Source organism: Corylus avellana, chromosome 2 (genome assembly GCF_965113065.1).
Source record: "Corylus avellana chromosome 2, dhCorAvel1.hap1.2, whole genome shotgun sequence".
NCBI lineage: Eukaryota > Viridiplantae > Streptophyta > Magnoliopsida > Fagales > Betulaceae > Corylus > Corylus avellana.
In genome coordinates this window covers 20,037,501-20,051,702 of record NC_142491.1, presented here as the reverse complement: position 1 = coordinate 20,051,702, position 14,202 = coordinate 20,037,501, and the positions used below count along the sequence as shown (strand labels likewise).

Genomic DNA, 14,202 nt, shown 5'->3' with positions numbered 1-14,202 from the left:
TGCAATATTTCCCACAAAATGATCAGTGCTAAGAAGCTCATCACAATGGCAAGGAGGTGGCAAAAGGTCACCAATATCAAGAGAAAAAGAATCACATTTCCAAGATCCACTGGAAAGGGTCACTTTGTTATGTACACTGCTGACCAGAGACGCTTTGTGCTTCCATTAGAGTATCTTAACAAGGAAATCTTCAAGGAGCTGTTCAGAATGGCAGAAGAGGTGTTTGGGCTGCCGAGAAATGGGCCTATTAAGTTGCCATGTGATGCAGCTTCTATGGAGTATGTAATTGCTATGATCCAACACAATATAGAGCAAAATCTGGAGAAAGCATTGGCCATAGCCATAGAGAGGGGTTGCTGCCCATCATGTTCATATGGAGCTCCAGATCCACCTAACCAACAAACACTAATCTGCAGCTTTTGAAGAACATGTACTGTAAATGATTTATATGGATATAATGATACTCAAAATAGAATTTTCAATTATATTTCTTTAATGTTTGGTTGTCTTTTGGATAAAAAAAATATGGTATTTATCATTTATGCCTACAAATCAGGAGGATGCATCACTTCTATAAAAATCTGGAAAGAATCATACACAGCTTAGATTCAAGTTAATAATAGTTGGATTCAGTGTAGATAATCACATATAACAAATGTCATAGTTCAAATTCAAGATCATTGTAATGGATAATGGTAAATTTAATTATTTATCCAAATTAATTTTCACTTCACCGGCTACGTGTTTATTAGTGTCTTTGGTGGGGTTGGATTAGGGTATGGCTAACCGACTTGAAGGAACACCTGCGGTTTTCTCGTCTAGTCTCATCCTGTCATTAGTTCCTAGTAAGTGTTATTAACTTATCCATTTTATAATCTTATCCATTTTGATTCATATGAAACAATATTGTGAAATTGCTGTAGACAATGACATAACTAAACATTCTATCTAAACAGATATAAGTAGTAGAATTTGTTGAGTGACATGTTTATGCAATAAATCTTGCTTGTTGGAGATGACATATAGCTCCTACATATGTTCGAAGGAGATATGGGCCGGCTAACCCCATCATGTGCCTGGACCTTTGTGACTATTTTAAATGGGCTAGGGCAGGGAAGAAATCAAAAAATTTCATTTGGAGGGTCAAAATATGAATAAGGAATCAAATTTAATTCTAATAGGGATTAAAAAAAAAAAAAAAGAAAACCAAGAGAGGCCATAGCTCCCCTTACTTTGTATGCAGTTCTATAACTAGGCTTGAGGGTTGGACTATTAAAAACGTGGTCTTCAGTATCGAAAAATTAGCATTATTTGCTGATCGGGTTTGAGAAAATTCTTTCAATTCAATTTGAAGGAAAATTTTATCAATTTCAATTTCATAGCTTCTTTTGAGCCGCACATTTCTTCGTTATAGGCAGCTGATGGATATTTGGTGTGCAAGTGTGTAACAAACTTGTCTTCTTAACTCATATATATACAAAACAAAATGCCTCACCTAGACAGAAGGGCGGGATTAAAATTTTAGTTTTGGGGGCAAAACTAAAAAAGAAGAATTTTTTAGGGACCAAAAAAAAATTATATGTATATATATATAATCCAAACATGCATTTTTCCCCTAGGACCCCTACCTTCACGTGGATTTGTTTACCATGAATTCTTGGCACCCTAGAAGCTTATTTTGTGGTAGGCCTAACTTGTGAGTCCTTGCACAAAGCCTAGTAGCAGCAATATTCTTAATGAGCAACCTATTTCAATAAGTAACAAGTGTTATTTAATATTTTTGGGTTTTTCAAAAATTAATGTTTATGTTCTTAAGTTAGTAGAATGACAATAAATAAACCGTTTATGTAAGGTAGCGGTTGTGCCTTGCTTAACATGTGTGCAGGCTTGTGATTATCCAAAGCTTGTAGCTACCAACTGGCGCGGCTTCCCATTGGTTCCCATAAAGTCTGGAATATTTTAGCAATGCATACGGAAATTAAGCAGGGGTAAATGATTAAATTAAGGGCTAATGGAGTGTGACTTGACTTTAAAAGGGGAACAAAATCAAGATAGTGTAGAAGAAATCTTCGAAATGACTCATTGGTTCAAGTCATTCAATTAAATTACATTTCCTTTACCCAAAAAAATAAATAAAGAAGATTCATTGGTTGGTCAAATAATGGAAACCACCACAGCTGGTGTGAATTCCCTCTTCTTCTTTTTTCCTTTTTCTGATTTTTTTCTCTTTATAACTTTGTTGGAGTAGAAGGGGAGGGTTTGGTGAAGCTTAGTTGGTCGATCACGTTTCCTTTAATTTCTTTCCAAACAAAGCAATGTAAACTCACATTTTCAGACTTATGGCGACTACAGACTTGTAAAAATAGCCTAAGCCCTCCTAATTCTTGATTCAAGTGAAGTAATTGGCTTGCCTTCGGTGCAAAAATTATTGAAAATCTCCCGTACAAAAATAAACAGCGAAGATTATAAGGTTGGAGCAGAACTCCGGTTATTTTCCGCTCGAAGTAATTTCTACAAATTATTTTTGCACAGAAAGATCTCGAGCAATTCTTTCACAGGAAGCGAGCCAAACTTGATTCAAATTACCAATATGATCATTACCAGCCAGTCAATCTTAATATGGGATTGAGATCCCCTCAGATTTTTTAGAATATGAGATTCTCAAATTTTTAAATCTGAGCCCTTCATTATATCTAATGGTCTAAAAAATGTCTAAAAAATGTTATAATAGTATTTGAATGAGGGAAAATGTTTAATATGCTTTAGAGTCCGTTTGAGAAACAGAGTTTTTTAGTTAAAAAACGTTTTTTGACAAAAGTTTCATTTTTAAGCTTTTGCCTTGGTCATTTTTTGGCTTTTTGGACCCTTAAAAACATTTCTAATTTCTTTTACTAAACGGATACTTTTTTCTTCAAATAAACTTTTTGAGTGTTAAACGCCCTTTAGACGCTTCAAACGCAAACCTAAATTGGCCCTTAGTGAGCCTAATGTGAATTCAACGATTCTAATTTTTTATTCCTTTTTCTTGTTGCAAAAGAAAAAGGAAAAATCTTAGAGCCAAGACATACAAATAAAGATACATGCTGACCATGCTTTTCAAACATTTTTGTTAATGTCAATTATAGTTGACTCCATAGACAGTGAACTTGCCGGTCAATGGTTTCCAAATAAGCCAAGTAAATCTCCACCCACAACAATTCTTCCTATTCACATTAATAGGTGACATTTTTCAAGTCTTTCTAGGCTTAAATTTTGGAATTTAAAAATTCAAATTGCATCACTCTCTAAAAAAAACATTCATTTCCAACAATAACTAATACTTTGGAAGTTTTTATTTTTAATTTTATTTTTTATAGATTAAACAAGAGATTATAACAAACAATAAAGGGCTATGCAACCCAACAATAAGTCTCAAAACGACCCCATTAGTATGAGTAAACAAAAATTAAAAGAGAATGCATCAAATAAATGGCGCGACCCTATATTTTCTCGGCACAAAGACCAAAAAGCTTGATGACCAATTAAGGTAGTTTGAAAATGTGCACTAGAGATGGTGCACACAAGAAATATACTTTGGAAGTTCAATTGGCAATCAATTGACCTATAAATCCTATCCAATAGGCTTCTAGCTAGCTAGGAGATAGTCTAATGAGCATGAATAAGAAGCAAATTACTCATCTATTTTGGTTTGAAGTAAATTTTATGGATTTAATGGTGTATATGTTACTATATCATTTAAAATTTTTAAATAACATGGCGTTATGTACACTGACACTACACAATTAGATGTAATAAAACAAAATCTTGTCCCTAAAATGAATATTCTTCACTTCGATGATGATAGTCAATGCTATAAAGTAAGTGTTCATTAAATTCTATATTTAAATTTTTACCTAACATTAATTGGATCTCACCCTTTTATGATCACTTTGCTTACCTAGATACATATATCAATATTTTCCATTTATCTCACATTTTATACTTGAAAAATATTTGAAATATATTTACATATTAACCTAATTGTCTACGTACAATTGATCAAATAATTAAGAGTGTATAATTAACAAGTCAACCAAATTTTTTGGTCAACCATTTCATCAAGTAAAGACGGTCACATTAACTACTTAAATTGACTGTCAATCTTTCAATTTCTTTTTTTTTTTGTTTTGGCTCCATTTTTTCAATGGGAAAATTAATTGTGAACACAATTAAGGCAGCCTTCAACTTGTCCTCTTGATATATATATTTGGAATAGGATTGTTTCCCATTTATTTGAATTAGAGAATATTAAGTTAATTAATTATATGTGAGGTGTATTCTAGATATCCATTGTCTATGTACAATTGATCAAATAATTAAGAGTGTATAATTAACAAGTCAATCAAATTTTTTGGTCAACCATTTCATTAAGTAAAGATGGTCACATTAACTACTTAAATTGACGGTCAATCTTGCATTTTTTTTTTTTTTTTTGGCTCCTTTTTTTCAATGGGAAAATTAATTGTGAACACAATTAAGGCAGCCTTCAACGTCTTGACCTCTTGATATATATATTTGGAATAGGATTGTTTCCCATTCATTTGAATAAGAGAATATCAATTTAATTAATTATATGTTTGTATATCCGTTGACTTTCATGTTTTCCTCCTTTATTCCAAAGGATAATTAGTACTTGGTCCAAGTCAAGCAGTAAAAAGAGAAGGGCAAAGCTTTCTTCTGTACATATTTGTTTGATAAACGTTTTTCCATGATTTTGGCACTGCACTATTCATCTCACTTTTTTATTTTTTTAATATTCTCTTATCAAATAAAAAAGTCACTACAAAACAATTTTTTTTTTTTAATTTTTCCATACCAAACATTATTACTTTTTCACTATTAAAAAAAAAAATTCTTACTTTTTTTCACATCAATTACTTTTTGCTACAGTATCGAACCAAAATCAAAACAAAATCGTTTATCCAACTAACCATGGGCTTATAAATAGACTTTCATTTCAACTGATGGTTTTTGTGAAAGTGTGAAATGGATGAAGCTGTGGAAAGAAGCTCCACCCCAGTAACACCAAGCCCACCGATTTCAGCCCCTCCGTCACAGTTTCACTCCCCATCTTTGTCTCGATCCCCGCTCCTGGCGGCCGATGACCACCCACAAACCGAAATCACAGGCAAAACCACCCCGAAAGCTTCTCGAACTCCACGGTTCATTACTCCTTTGGGGAGCCCGATCCGGCGGGCTCTCCACCTTACAAAGCTTGACCCTCAAGATGCTTGGCTTCCAATCACCGAGTCCAGAAACGGGAATGCATACTACGCTGCCTTTCACACCCTATGTTCTGGGATTGGGATTCAAGCCCTTGTGCTTCCTGTTGCCTTCACTATTCTAGGGTGGTAAGTAGACATTAATTTCCTGGTCAAAATAAGATATCATATGAAGTTTGGTCCATCATATGTATTTAGTTTTTGTTAGAATATATGATATGGTATATATTCTGTATTCTACAATTGATTGTAATCAGATCAAATCATTACCATACTAATCTTTTAAACATCATTAAGAACAAGAGCACAATATAATTCTATTGGTCTCTTTTGTAGTGTTAGACGTATATAAGTGTTTAACACCGAATCACTCGTAATTTTTTTTTTTTTTCTTTATTCTGCCTTTCTATTTTAATATTTCATTTTATTGCAAGTTTCTTAGTTTTTACATGGTTAAACAAGGCTGTCTCACTCAAGTGCTTGGTTTTAGGACATGGGGAATCATAAGCTTGACTCTAGCATTCATATGGCAACTTTACACCCTATACTTGCTGGTGGAACTCCATGAATCAACTGAAACCGGCCTGCGCTACAGCAGATATATGCAACTTTGTGGTGCAACTTTTGGTAAGCTTTTGAGTTTTGATCATACATATGCTTAAGTTGAATCCCTTAATTATCTTATCAGATGTGCTTCTAAGTATACCCTCTTTAATGTGACAATAAAAATTACTATTAAATTTTGAATTCAATTGTAATTTTTACTATCATGTTAAAAAGTGTGTACCTATTTGTACCTGAGAGTGCATGTAGCTAGCATTTCTTTATCCGACCGACTAATCCCCCCGAGGTCTTAAAATAGCAATGTTTTTTTGTTTAAAAGCTTGCTGGATTTTGTCTTGATTTGTGGTCTCTCAGGTGACAAGCTTATGAAGTTGTTAGCTGGATTTCCAATCCTTTACCTATCAGCAGGCACATGCGTGGCCCTGATCATCATCGGAGGATCGACGTCTAAGATGTTCTTTCAGATTGTGTGCGGGGCCACGTGCGCGGCAGATCCGCCACTAACAACCGTAGAGTGGTACTTGGTGTTTACATCAGCCGCAGTTCTTTTGTCTCAGCTGCCCAGCTTGAACTCCATTGCTGGGGTGTCATTGATAGGTGGCCTTAAATCACTATTTATCACTTTTAAAAAAATAAATAAATAATAATAATAATAATAGTAAATTTAATTATATTTAATAATAAATTTAATTATTTAATTAATATTTTAACAGGTGCTATCACGGCTATCGGGTATTGCACGCTAATATGGGTGCTGTCAGTGGCCAAGGGAAGGCTGCCCAATGTGTCCTACAATCCAGTGCAAGCAAAGACACAAATTGCTCAGGTTTTTAGTGTCCTAAATGCACTTGGAATCGTTGCTTTTGCTTTCAGAGGCCACAATCTTATACTTGAGATTCAGGTATATCATATATATATATATATATATTGAGGATAAATTTAATCATTTAATTATTATTTTAATACTCTTCTCTACGTATAGACTCAAACCCAAACTTAATAAGTAAGGTCCAACGCATAAAACATTTTAGTTAAAATAAAAGGTGACTTGATCATGAAGATAGAATTCGAACTCGATGAGGGCATTTGAAAATCGCTGTCGTAAGTGATAAAATTATGTTTTCCTCTCTTATTGGCATCTGAAATCAACATATTTTATAGACTTCCTTTCTTATAAGTTCTTAGAAAATCAACAAGCAATCCGGTTGTCATGCATGTGGAAAACTTTTGTTTTGATTCTGTGAGACAACCCATGTGAACAATTATCTGGCTTGCCCATGTTTTTTGCCTTCTTCACGTTACTTCCAAGGATTTGGTATGAATATCTCATACAAGAAAAAATATCATATGGACCACCGAATTTTGACAAATTGCATTGAGTTGACTTTTGAGCCGAAGATGTTGACTTTATAATTCGTACATGATGCCCTTGTTCATGGCCATGGAATCGATTGAGATCACCTTTCCCCAACAATTAAGGGGCATATAAACATGGCCATATATATATATATATATATATATATATATATATCTTTTAGGGACATCAAAATAATAATAATAATAAGTTTAGATGGGTTAATGTCCCATAAAAACAAATAATTTTTGGGGAGGTTTATATATTACGACGCTTAGCTTATATTGGTAAATACTTTTTATTTTTTTAAAGTATTAATTAAATAATTAAATTTAATATTTTTAAATAATCTTGTTTGTGGCAGGCCACGATGCCTTCAAGCGAAAAGCATCCATCACGAGTGCCAATGTGGAAGGGTGTAAAACTTGCATATCTACTGATAGCAATGTGCTTATTCCCCCTTTCAATAGGAGGTTATTGGGCATACGGTCAAATGGTACCCTATTTTCCTTAAGTGACAAAATTTTGGTTCATAAAATTGTGTCATGCTGAATTCCAATATAAAAATTTTTGTTCAATTTCATCAACAGATACCAGAAAACGGGGGCATGCTAACAGCCTTGTATGCGTTCCACGAGCGTGACACGTCGCAATTTATCATAGGACTAACAAGCTTGTTTGTCATAATTAGTGCCGTGAGCTCGTTCCAAATCTACGGCATGCCAACGTTTGATGTCATGGAGTCCATGTACACTAGGAGGAAGAAGCAGGCATGCCCGTGGTGGCTCCGGGTAATTTTCCGAGCAAAGTTTGGATACATCATGTTCTTTGTGGCGGTGGCCCTACCGTTCTTGGGAAGCCTGGCGGGTCTAATCGGAGGGATCGCATTGCCAGTGACCTTAGCTTATCCATGTTTTATGTGGCTCAAGATTAAGAAGCCCAAGATGTACAGCCTAAGATGGTGGCTTAACTTGGGACTAGGGGTCCTTGGAATGGCATTAAGTGTGGTTGTGACAGCAGCTGGAGTGTATGTTGTAATTGAAACTGGTGTTAAGGTGAATTTCTTCAAGCCTCAGTAATATTTGGCTGTAAGAAATAAAAGCCTCAGTAAAAAAACATCATGTATTTGTAACTGTAATGCTTTTGCAACTGTTGAAATAGCATTATTGGGCCGATTTGGACTTGGGTTGTTCATTACTCAAAATGGGTTGCCTGGCCCAAGCCCAATGAATGATTAATATGATACTCATTGACTTCAAGTTTTTTAGACTCCATTTGTTTTGAAGTAAATATAGTTTTTGGAGAAATGATTTTCCCATGAAAATCTTTTTTTGGTGTTAACTTGTATGAAAAATCAGCGATGGCGCCGGTGACATATTTTGGAAAACTACGATGACGGCGGCTGGCAGCCAGTAGAGGATTACAGTTTGTTGATGGCCAGTGAAATATTCCGATTCCGATGAACTTGAGAGACGGTAGCATATTTCAGCTACAACAGAGATTGAAATGCAAGAGAGTGCGTGCAAAGAGGAGAAGCTCAAACTCAAAATATAGTTTACGATTTTAAACAATTGAAACTATTTTATAGAAATTAAAGAAGATTTTCTTAGTCAACGAAAAATATTTTTTGTTTTACCATGATTTAATCATACCAAATACCATTTTTTCAAAAAATATTTTTCGTGACAGAGCCTTAATTAAAGTGACCTCATGACATATATATATATATATATATATATATATATATATATATATATATATATATATCATCTTCTTTCATAAAGGACTCCTAAAGTACTACTTTTTTTTCCATTATTTCCTTAGAGCTATTTTCTAGCTTACAAAGCTACGGCAAATCTGACCCTTTATTTACACTTTGGTGTTTGCCTATTTATAGGATAACTGTCACTGTATTCTTAATTGTTTAATAGCTTCTTTTTTTTTGATATATGAGGATATCCCCCCTTATTTCTCAACATCTCTAGAAGGGAACAAGAAGACAAAAGAACACCAAACTTTTCTATTTGATAAAAGATTATGTAACACTTTCAATCTTTATTCTTGTATTCACAGAAATCTATAGCATAGTCAATGCATATATGTCTTAACTAAAAAGGCACTGAGATTTCTTTTCTTTTAATTGCAGGCTGAGATTATATATATATATATATACCTCCAGCCTTTCAATTACCATGCCGTCTTAACGAACTTGATTGATGAATTCATGTACTAAATTTTGGTCATACCCATGTGACTCAATCAATTATATATATATAGTTCAATATATTGGTTTTTAAAGCAGGCAAGGTTTTACTAGTAATATCATTTCCATCTCTTTTAATCTAACATATTGAAGAAAGAATTTTAGAGTATATTAAGATTTATGATGAATATATTTCCATGCATTGCCTATATATTTGTCCAAATTTGAAGTGCTTGGTCCGACAGAGTGCTCGGTCGTGCATTGATATCAAGTTGCTCAAAGGAGTAGCTAATGGAGACAAACTTAGAAAGAAAAATGGGTAAAGTTGTGGAAATTATGTCTTTTTCCGGTGACTCCAGTACTGACACTTCACCGGCGGCAATAGGGGATACTCCTCCTCCCTTCCGGCAGTTCCGCTCGTCGTCTATATCTCTGTCGGCGTTCGTTTCCGCCACCACTGACCCTCAACCCCAAGACGCTAATTATTGGCTTCCAATTACAACGTCCATAAATGGAAATGCATACTCTGCCGCCTTCCATATTCTATGTTCCGGAATTGGAATTCATAGCCTTGTGCTGCCTGTTGCCTTCACTGCCCTTGGGTGGTAAGCAATTAGGTTTTTTGCTGTTAAATTTACTAAGAAATATAAATCAATAATATCAATATCAATATATTTCTGAATATATTTGTGATCTTTTTTGGTGGTGCAGGACATGGGGTGTTATATGCTTGAGTGTAGCATTCATATGGCAACTTTACACAATCTACTTGCTGGTGCAACTCCATGAAGCAGCTGAAACAAGATTAATGCGCTACAGCAGATACTTTGATCTTTGCAGTGCTGCATTTGGTGAGGATTCCATTTCCATGGCGTATGATTAGTTTCTTTCCTTCAAAAATTGGGTCAAAAAGATTGTAACTAGACGCTCAAAAAATCTTTTTTTGAAAGAAAATTATGTCACTATATAGGGCTACTTTCATGCTTTTTGATATTGAGACTCCAATTTTTATAATTTAATACATTTGATGCATCCTACAAGAATTTTTAAATGAAAACCTCTATTGATTTTCTCCTTATTCTAATAAAATATAAGGATTCCATGCCCCACGGCCTCCTATGCCTCCACCACCTCCTTACCTCATGGAGGGTTGGGTTTTCATGGTTGACTTGTATTTTTATAAATTTTTGTAATTGTTTCTATTATCTATTAAATAAAAATAAAAAATAAACAACTGGGGTCTTGATTTACAAAGCCGTAGGTAGTATAGGTCTCAATTAATTTATGGAATAAAAAACTGGAATTTCAATTTAAAAACAAAAAAATGAAAGGAGAGTTATCATCCAATTAGCACATTAAAGGTAGTTGTAATATTAATTGTTGTACATGTGACGTCTCACGTCGCCTGAAAATGTAGATGTGCTTATATATATACTTACATCATTCATGACAACAACGCATTTTAAAGTCGTGATAGCAATGAACTTATCAGAACTCCACAGTTAATTAAGCATGCTTTTACGATAATAGTATTAGGATAGGTGACATTTTCAGAAGTCTCATTCGAGGGAACCAGAAACAAACAATATTGTGTGTCATTAAGGATTGAGTGTTGAAGTGTCGAAGTAGAAATGAATGTTTCGTTAATTTTCTATCATGTGCTGGTGACAAGATATCAAAGATGTTTGTCTTATTCCCAATCATAGACCTATCAGCAGGTACATGCATGCTTTTAACTACCGTCGGAGGCTCCACAATGAACATGTTCTTCGACATGTTGTGTCAGGGCATCTGCATTTCCAGGCCATTAACCACTGTGGAGTGGTACTTGGTCTTTACCTGCGGCACTATCGCTTTATCTCAGCTCCCCAATCTCAACTCCATCGCTGGCGTTTCTCTGATTGGAGCTGTCTCATCATCTGTGTGCTGCTATACGCTCCTGTGGGCGGTGCCAGTCGCGGGGGGCCGTAGAATGCCCAAGGAATTGCTTTATCCCGTTCAACCGAGCACCCCTCTGGATGTCATCAATGCAATCGGGATCATTGCGTTTGCTTTTAGAGGCCATAATCTTATACTAGAGATCCAGGTATATATTACAATATTAGCCTTTAAAATTATATTAATATCTTCAGATAAAGTGACAATCAATCTCAATATGTTTAGTCCGTTCATATCTGAGTAGCACTTTTATATCAAAATTCAAAGTTCGTCTCTTGCACTCCACCTCAACTTGTCATTACTGTTTATGATTCAATATACAATCGTATTCTAAAGGAGTAATGGATAAATAAATAAATGATTTCTCTTAAGTAATTCTTTATGAACTTGGCTTCTTGTAGGCTACCATGCCTTCAAATGGAAAGCGTCCATCACGTGTGCCAATGTGGAAGGGTGTCAAATCTGCATATTTACTTATCGGATTGTGCTTGTTCCCCCTTGCAATAGGAGGCTATTGGGCATATGGCCATACGGTGCTACTTTTTCTCTGTTTCATATACATATTCCCCTATCTCTACTTCTCCAAATTAAAAATCCTCAAATTTGTCCTCTTTTAATGTGTACGTATTTCTTTTTTTTTTTCTCCCTTTTAGCAACTAAACAAATATATATGCATGCGTGTTAGCGCAATGACTTTCACACTAGTGCAGTCACATGTTACTTGTTCTAACTCACAACGGGCAACAGCTTTTGCACTAGCACACTCACCCGTTGCTCGTTAGTGGGGCACAAAACTTTAGTGATTGAAATTTTTTACATTTTGTTTCTTCTTTGGGTGACAGATACCAAAAGAAGGGGGCATGCTAATAGCCTTGTACAAGTTTCACAGGCATGACACATATTCAAGATATGTTCTAGGACTAACAAGCTCACTGCTCATACTTAGTGCGGTGAGCTCCTTCCCAATCTATGCCATGCCAGTATTTGATGGCATAGAGTCAGTGTACACGAGCAGAAAGAAGCAGCCATGTCCGTGGTGGCTCCGGGCGATCTACCGGGTTATGTTCGGATTCTTGTGCTTCTTTTTGGCAGTGGCAATCTCATTTGATGGAACCCTGGGAGGTCTCAGTGGAGGATTCTCCTTGCCTCTCACTTTAGCTCTTCCTTGTTTTATGTGGGTTAAGATTAAGAAACCAAAGGTGTAAACCCTAATGTGGTGGCTCAACTGGGGACTAGGGTTGCTTGGAATGGCTCTAAGCGGGCTCTTGATTGTGGCAGGAGTGTATGCTGTGATTACCACAGGTGTTGTTGGGGTCAGATTTTTCAAGCCTCGCTAATGGAATTAATTAAGACTACAGGCTGCAAATTGGGTGATTTTGAGTACATCAAATTTAAATGATGAAAAAAAAAAAAAAATCAACACTTTTTTACTTTTGCCTTCAAAATGTTTAAAAGTTAACAATGTATTACAACCAAGTTTTTGAAATTGTCAATGTTGTCAATCTGTTAGTACACACATATCCCACTTTCATTTCATTGAACTGATGTAGTAGTGTGCATAAGCTTTTAATTTTTTTTTTTTTTTTTAAATGACTGATCCAAGAATTAACGGATAGTGTCACACACGCTAAGGATGAGTTGAGGGTGTAATTAATAATGTGTTTTGGGTTCCTCATCTTTGTCTCTGTGGCCGGAGAATTTTGTGGCCTCACCATCTCCCAAGCCCAAACCCAAGTGTCATACCCAACTCATACAGATCTTTTACTAAATTTGAGTTATCCGCTTCTACCTTCCCTTTTTCTCCTTCCGTTAGATAAAATTTTTCTTCAAATTGGATTAGTATAATTTTTTCTAATTCAGTATATTAAAGTTTAAACTAACATGTACTCAAAATACATGTAAGAATTACATAATAAAAAAAATGCATGTAAGAATTAAAAATATATGTAATTCTTAGGTACATTTTGAACACATCTTAGTTTGATAGACTCAATTCTTTCTTCTTCTTTTTTTTTTTTTTAATGTACGGACAACTGTGGCCCGGACACTAATATATCATCAGACAAGACAATATAGAAACCAAGAAAACCCACTTATCAAAAACAAATACGTTACTGATCACATGATTAGTTTTTGACTAAAAATCCTCTACAAATGGTAATGATTCAAATGCGAATTTTTTTTTTTTTTTTGTGGGGGTGGGGGGTGGTGTGGGGGTTAATTTGATCATTTATTAATTTATGCAAATTGGATATACTACACTTTCACTCTACTCTCATTTTATTAGGATGATGTAGTAATGTTTATTAGCCGGTGGAATAGCCTTTAGTAAAAGCAATAGGCACTACAACACGACAACATTAGCCTAATGAGATTTGGTAGTATAAATGTGTAAGAAATAGCATTATTCAAAATGGATTTAGCATTCCGGTTGCCAATTGTCCTCAAACATTTTGTTTTTTCAATAACAATTCTTCTTCTCTATTCATTTCATAAAAATAGAACATGTTCCTTTAACAAAACAATATTGTAGATAAAATGAAAAATTTCTTCCATCTAAATTTGATATATGCTTTATTTAACTCTTTGCATGTCAACGGCCCAATCAGTTTTCAAATCTGCAGCATATTCCGACAAATCACGTCTCTGCTCGTTACCCGATCGATCACAACTTTGATTAAGACAAAATAATCACAAACAATAACATCAAAATAATCTACATATATGAAGGCAATCACAAAGAAATTTTTATAAAAAATGGAATGCGAACTAATAAAAAGCAAAGCACTGTCAAGTATCATATAAAAATAGATTCTTTCCAAAAGATGAAAATGAAAGAAGGAACTTTTCTTTTGTGAGACAAGCGACCACTGATTTCTCTT

At 34.7% G+C, this 14,202-nt stretch overlaps 1 protein-coding gene and 2 pseudogenes across 1 annotated transcript; all 3 read left to right on the top strand.

Annotated features, from left to right (window-relative positions):
* The first annotated feature begins 18 nt into the window (after positions 1 to 18).
* Positions 19 to 423, top strand: LOC132169720 (auxin-responsive protein SAUR68 pseudogene; annotated as a pseudogene).
* A 4,602-nt stretch (positions 424 to 5,025) lies between these two features.
* On the top strand, positions 5,026 to 8,382 carry LOC132167016 (lysine histidine transporter-like 8). The gene is made up of 6 exons (XM_059577908.2): positions 5,026 to 5,390; positions 5,752 to 5,888; positions 6,180 to 6,422; positions 6,539 to 6,726; positions 7,544 to 7,675; positions 7,770 to 8,382. The coding sequence occupies exons 1-6, from the start codon at positions 5,026 to 5,028 to the stop codon at positions 8,256 to 8,258; spliced, it is 1,554 nt and encodes a 517-aa protein (XP_059433891.2). The 3' UTR covers positions 8,259 to 8,382.
* Positions 8,383 to 9,697: 1,315 nt separating this feature from the next.
* LOC132169735 (lysine histidine transporter-like 8) lies at positions 9,698 to 12,657 on the top strand (annotated as a pseudogene).
* Positions 12,658 to 14,202: the final 1,545 nt, after the last annotated feature.

Coding starts and splice junctions, on each gene's coding strand:
- LOC132167016 (XM_059577908.2), top strand. CDS start 5,026: ATGGATGAAGCTGTGGAAAGAAGCTCCACCCCAGTAACACCAAGCCCA. Junction 5,391..5,751: donor GCCTTCACTATTCTAGGGTG/GTAAGTAGACAT, acceptor GCTTGGTTTTAG/GACATGGGGAATCATAAGCT. Junction 6,727..7,543: donor ATCTTATACTTGAGATTCAG/GTATATCATATA, acceptor TGTTTGTGGCAG/GCCACGATGCCTTCAAGCGA.